Below are 6,848 nucleotides of genomic sequence, written 5' to 3'. Positions count from 1 at the left end.
GCAGAGTTATATTTCCTTTTTAATGCTTCACAATAAATCTATATAAATCTTCCTTTCATCTACTTCCTTACTAATTTTTTTTAATATTTATGTATTTGAGCCGAAGGAAAATCCACATGACTTATGATAACATTGAGTTGATCATGATGGAATTGTAAAGTGTGTATTTGTTTAACTTTTATTTTTCATGTTAATGAGGTAAATATACGCTTGTCTTTATATATGTTTACGTATTTGTCTTTAAATAAAAGTACTATACATGTCACTAAAGTACGTATCGTCAGGTTTACAAGATCTTCTACTATACATGTCACTAAAGTATGTATTATCAGGTTTACAAGATCTTCTAACTTCAGATTATGAGTTACTATTATTTTGTTTGTATATTTTGATGTCTTTTTTGTATCATAGAAAGTTGGAAAACATGTGAACTCATTTAAAATTTTATCATTTGCAAAATAAATTTTACACTAAGTATTCTGGGATAAAAGTGCAATGCACGTTTACAGAGACTAATATATATATATATATAAAATTTTACACTAAGTATTCTGGGATAAAAGTGCAATGCACGTTTACGGAGACTAATATATATATATATATATATATATATATATATATAAAGCTAGGAATGAAAAAAGTGATTTGGCACTTACTTTGGCCAAGAAACACAATTGTCTTTTAACCTTTACATGGAATTAAACAGGGTAGAAATTTAGGGAGTTCAACTTTGAAACTAGCTTAGGAAGGCAGCGGCCTTTGCAAAAAATATCCTGAATGATCATCTTGATGATTGCATCAGCAGACCGCTGCTTCCCTTGAAAAATTCTGCAATTTCTTTCATGCCAAATCTGTTATACACACCCTGTCATAGCCATCCTGTAGATATGGACCATAGATGAGTTTCCAGTCAGATGTGACACCATCCAATTGAGTTCATCTTGCCAGCCCGAGATTGTCCTGCCGATACTTTGCCATTTCAACAAACTGCTCCAAACATGTGCAGAGAAGGGACACTCAAAAAATAAGTGACTGATACTTTCTTGACCTCCTGAGCAAAATGCACAATTTGGACTTACATTAATCCCCAAGACCCAAGCCTGTCCTTAGTGGACAGTTTTCCCAAGACTGCCAACCTCAAGATGAAAATTTATTTAGGGGCACTGAGGTTATTACAAACAGCTCTCCTTCACGGGACTTTTGGAAAAACACACAACAACTTTTGATACAACTTTTTGATAGAGAATACTTTCATGGTTTTTATGTCGTTTAGAGAATATCCAGCTTCGACAAAATGCTTTTTGGCCTTAAAGATTCTTTGCATCATCCACGAAGCTTGCTTAGGAAAAATATCCCACACGAGCCCTCCTTTCCCATAATATATATGCACCCACTTCTCCCAAAGTTTATCTTTTTTCCTACATAGATTCCAGAACTGTTTAGCCACAGCTGCTTTTTCCAAATTAGCACATCAGTGATGTTAACTCCCCCTGCTAATTTAGGCATGCAAAGTTTATCCTAAGCAATTAGGGCTCTTCTCGTATTCTGAGACCTCGTGATGTTTTGCGTCCACTTTGCGGTGCTGCAATCTTGAAATGAGACCGCAACTCCTTCATAGCGCCGCATCTTCTTCATTTGTCAGTCTTCCACTGATCTTACTTCTTACTTGAACTTTAGAGATGCGACCGCATATTGAGATTGCGGTGTCGTATGAGCTTCGCAACTTGGTGCACTTTGTCTAACTCATTGGTTGCTCGGAGCTGGAGTATGCGACCGCATTTGGAATTTGCGGTGCCGCATACTCCTCACGTTTTGATGTATTTTGGCAACCTCTCTGTTCAGTTTGTGCAGTCCACTTACGACCGCATCTCCGACTTGCGGTGCAGCAACTTTGCTCCGCATTTGGTAGTTTTTGCTCTTTTTCTGCCATTTTATTCCATCGGACTTACAAAATCTGAACACGAAAACACTATAAAAATAGAGACTAATATTTGAAAAGACTCCTAAAAAATATAAGTAGTGGATGTACGCAGTCCCAAAATCCACGACTTATCAGCAGTACCAAGCAAATACTAGTAGTAATTTCTTGTGATACACCATCAGGATAACTTGAAGGGGAGTCTTGGCGTAACTGGTAAAGTTGCTTTGTATGTGACCACGAGTCACGCGGTGCGAGCGTGAAAACAGCTCTTGCGAAAATGCGGGGGTAAGGCTGCGTACAATAGACCCTTGTGGTCCGGCCCTTCCCCGGACCCGGCGCATAGCGGGAGCTTAGTGCACCGGGGTGCCCTTTTACACCATCAGGATAACTAATTATACTCCCATCTGCTCAGTGGCGGACCTAGTAAGAGCCCACGGGGTTCATCCGAACCCCCTTCGGCGAAAAATTGCACTGTATATATAAGGTGAAAATTATTTTTTATGTATATATAGTAGACGTTGAACCCCCTTAACTTCTTTATTTATGGCTTCTTTATATTTTTGAACCCCCTTGGCATAAATCCTGGCTCCGCCACTGCATCTGCTCCTACTAATTTTCTGATTTGGTTTTGTTGTTGTCTATCTTTCATGCCGACTACCTTTTTATTATAGTAGTTAATGGAGAATTTGTTAAAGACTCAAATAAAGGAACGTGACTAAAAGACAATTCAACTGTGATATTAAGAATCTAATTTTGGTCTTTGAGTCTTGGTCTATGACAATAACTGGGAAATAAATGAACTGAAAGTATCCTTTTCCATAGAGGGAAACTGAATAACATTCCAGTGGTTTCCCTTTTTCTAAGGTAGAGATTACTGGAAAAACAACACCAGTAAAAGACTAATATATAATGACTTTTGACAAATTTATTGACAACTTCTTCATGGCAAGGCAAATGCAACTATCTCCCTCAATTATTCCAATTTTAATCCCCTCCAGGTGTGTCATCCCTTTATGTGAGTAGACTTTTGACTTTCTTATTTTTTAATCCAAATAATTTAGTAATGGGTCCAAAAATGGAGTCACCATTGTTCTTGCTTTCAGATTAAATAGTGGTGTCTCGTATTTGAGGTTGATTTCTTGGATGATCACTTAATTAATAATTATTATTTCAGAAACTCTCTTTTCTTCTTGATTCTAGGTTCTTTAACAAAGATATGACTGTTCAAAATAATAACTATTAGCTGAGTGACCATCTGAAAGAATCAACTCCTCGTATATGCTATCTCCTACCAGCACATGGCAAATTAAAAAAAATTCTAATATTTTTCTCCGATGAAATTGAATCCATCTCCAAAATTTACACTCATTTAATTGACCACTATGCCACATGCTTGTTGGTTCTTGCTTTGACAAAAATTTTAATTTTTCCATGGAATAACCAACCCTATAATAATGGTAATTATCTATCTCAGCCGCCTCAATGTCAAACAAACATGCACATTGCCAATCATTCTTAAATTCCCACTTGCATTAAATTATAGTATAAGTATTCAGACTTTTTCTTGATCTTTCCAATTTGAACCAACTAGGCTGTTTCTTTTTTCCCTGAACCAATTTGGCAGTTTGACTATTGATTCTAAATCTGGAAAATGAACTGTACAAATAAAGCAACCACATTACTTCTTTCCCATCATCTGCTTTTAACATTTATGATATCAAATTCCTGTAGCCATGAAGAGTTTCAAACTTTGCCATCTTTTTCCTTTTCTAGTTTTTCCATTTCTTGTATTATCCTTCCCTTTGATAACAGCATCAAGAATTCTGTTTAGAGGGGACTCTTTTTCAGTTAAAGATGATTCAAATTTCATTACTTCCCCACAAAAAACATTCACTTGTGGATTTTATCCCATAGGCAGTACAAATGCTCATTATTTTGGCATTTGGTACACAAGTTCAAGGGACAAAACTGTTGTCTGGAATGCCAAACAAGATAGGCCTATTAATAGCCAAGGCTCAAAGTTAACACTAAGAAAAAATGGAGCTTTGGTGTTAACAGATGTTGATGACACAATTGTTTGGCAAACAAACACAACATCATTTGATATTGAAAGAGCTGAGGTTCTTGAAACAGGCAATTTAGTTTTAAAGAATCCACAAGGTGATATTTTGTGGCAGAGTTTTGATTTGCCTACTGATACTTTACTGCCTCACCAATTATTCACCAGGAATCATAGGTTGGTACCTCCTTTGAGAAAAGGCAGTTTGTCACCTGGATATTTTAGTTTGTATTTTGATAGTGATAATGTTTTGAGGATGATCTATGATGGTCCTCAAGTTTCAAGCATATACTGGCCTAATCCTGATAGGGATTTGTATTGGAATGGTAGAACAAGCCAAAATAGTAGTAGAATTGCTTATTTTGATGGAATGGGTAGATTTTTCTCAAGTGATAGGCTGCAATTCAATGTTTCTGACATGGGGTTGGGGATATTAAGAAGGATGACTATAGACACTGATGGGAATTTGAGAATTTATAGTTTGGATAACTCGACAGGGTTGTGGAACATTTCTTGGCAAGCTGTTGCACAGGCTTGTGTTGTGCATGGAATATGTGGAAGATTTTCGATATGTACTTATGTGATGGAACCAAAATGTACATGTCCTCCCGGATATCGGATGTTTAATGCAAGTGACTGGAGTAGAGGTTGCAGGCCAACATTCAGTTCAAGAAGTTTGATTAATCCTAAACATGTCAAGTTTGTGGAGATTCCTAATGTTGATTACTGGGGTTTTGATCTCAACTTCACTAGTCCTTTTTCACTGGAATCTTGCAGGACATTGTGCTTGGATGATCCCCGTTGTCGTGCATTTGTTTATAGGCGAAATGGTGAAGGAACATGCTATACTAAAGGTACCCTTTTCAATGGATATCGGTCTCCTGGTTTTCCTGGAAGTGTATTCTTGAAAGTCCCTTTGAATTTAAGTGCATCAGAATCAGGTCCTTTGATTCTTGAAGATGCAAAATGTGGATTGACTCCGGAAAACTTTCTTTTTGGTTCTCCTTCTATGTATGTAATGGATTTTAAGAAGGTGAAATGGATTTATCTTTACCTATTTTGCTCCACTCTTGGTGGAATAGAGATTCTATTCTTCGTGTTAGGTTGGTGGGCGTTGTTTAGCAAACACGGTATTCCTGCTTCCATTGAGGATGGATATAAAATGGTGTCATCGACTCAGTTCAGGAGGTTCACTTATACTGAACTTAAGAAAGCAACAAAGAACTTCAAAGTTGAGTTAGGAAGAGGAGGATCAGGAGCTGTTTACAAAGGAGATTTAGCTGACGGAAGAGCGGTAGCAGTCAAGAAACTTGCAAATGATCAGTTTCAAGAAGAATTCTTTGCAGAAATGACCACCATAGGAAGAATCAACCACATGAATTTGGTAAGGATGTGGGGATTTTGTTCTGAAGGGAGACATCAGCTTTTGGTCTATGAATACATCGAGAACTCATCACTCGACAGACATCTTTTTAACACGGATTCTCTTGGATGGGAACAAAGGTTTGGAGTGGCATTAGGGACAGCAAAAGGCCTTGCATACCTTCATCATGAATGCCTTGAATGGGTGATCCATTGTGATGTGAAGCCTGAAAATATACTTCTCGATGGTGAACTCGAGCCCAAGATTGCAGATTTTGGACTTGCAAAGATCTCACAAAGAGGGGGGCCCGGTTCAGAATTCACAAAGATTCGCGGTACTAAAGGCTACATGGCTCCAGAATGGGCTTTGAACCAACCTATCACAGCAAAAGTTGATGTTTATGCGTTTGGGATTGTAATACTCGAAATGATCAAGGGAAGTAGGCTGTCAAGTTGGGTGGTGGATAACGGTGAATGTGATCACGAGCAAGAATCGCAACTCGGAAAATTTGTCAGGATGGTGAAGAGGAAGATTCAAAGTGGAGATGACTCTTGGGTGGAGAAAATAGTGGATCCAAGATTAGAAGGCAAATTTAGCAAGAATCAAGCTGTCACACTGATTGAAATAGGCCTTTCTTGTGTGGAGCAAGGTAGAAATAAAAGGCCTACAATGGGTTCAGTGGTCCAAACACTGCTGGATTGTAAAGATGATACTACACTATAACATAAATGTAAAGAGTGCTTGGAATCTGGAAAGGAAATTGAATCAACCATTTTGTTTTTTCATCTTTGACTATCATTGGTATTATTTTCAGCTGAAAATCACAAGCAAACTCTTACGTTGTTATGTACGCTCGTTAATTCTGTAATCTTGATCATACTAGCTAATTATGTGATGGAAATCTTTCATCTTTAGCTAATTCTGACCCAATATAGCATGGAATTGCAAACTTATTAACTATAAGAGTCGAGCATTCATATAGAAGCTATAACGAGTACTACAACATTTAGTGCAGGTGTGTTGGTTTTGTTTTTTCAGTACTTCACATACTGGAAACATAAACTGATTAGAATCGTTCGATTGAGGTGAAGAAAAGTCACATTCTTCATTTAGAGCTTCAGACAATAGAACGGTATTTTGCTGAAGTTTCAAGTAGACATACTAAGTTACTGATGTCCCAAGTTTCATTCTGCTGCAAGTCTGCAACATTGGAGTATTATATAATGTATTGTTTTTATATATGACTAGTAAAATCTTTTAGCCATGATCACAATCCAAAATACTCTTTCATAAACTTTCCCTGCATTCTTCATCCTTTTTTCTTTTTTTTGTATCCATGTAGCTGAAAAGTCCAGCTAACCTTAGAGAGAAGTCATTTCTATCTGCTATATATGATTCAAATATTATCAGTTCTCAGATAATAAGCTGTGTGGACATTATGCATATAGGCTTGCATTTGGTTTACCAAGTCCAAAGACAATAATAACTATTTACTAATAAGTAGT

The 6,848-nt window shown here is 37.1% G+C and overlaps 1 protein-coding gene across 1 annotated transcript; it reads left to right on the top strand.

Moving 5' to 3' along the window:
- Nucleotides 1–3,406: 3,406 nt before the first annotated feature.
- On the top strand, nt 3,407–6,262 carry LOC132057094 (putative receptor protein kinase ZmPK1). The gene has a single exon (XM_059449536.1). The coding sequence runs from the start codon at nt 3,655–3,657 to the stop codon at nt 6,064–6,066; it is 2,412 nt and encodes an 803-aa protein (XP_059305519.1). The 5' UTR covers nt 3,407–3,654; the 3' UTR covers nt 6,067–6,262.
- The last annotated feature ends 586 nt before the right edge of the window (nt 6,263–6,848 follow it).

The sequence above is a fragment of the Lycium ferocissimum genome, chromosome 5 (genome assembly GCF_029784015.1).
Source record: "Lycium ferocissimum isolate CSIRO_LF1 chromosome 5, AGI_CSIRO_Lferr_CH_V1, whole genome shotgun sequence".
NCBI classification, from domain to species: Eukaryota; Viridiplantae; Streptophyta; class Magnoliopsida; order Solanales; family Solanaceae; genus Lycium; species Lycium ferocissimum.
The sequence above is the reverse complement of the archived record's forward strand: the minus strand, read 5'-3'. Positions and strand labels throughout refer to the sequence as shown.

What these genes read in the sequence shown, in the direction of transcription:
- LOC132057094 (XM_059449536.1), top strand. Translation starts at nt 3,655, where the DNA reads ATGAAGAGTTTCAAACTTTGCCATCTTTTTCCTTTTCTAGTTTTTCCA.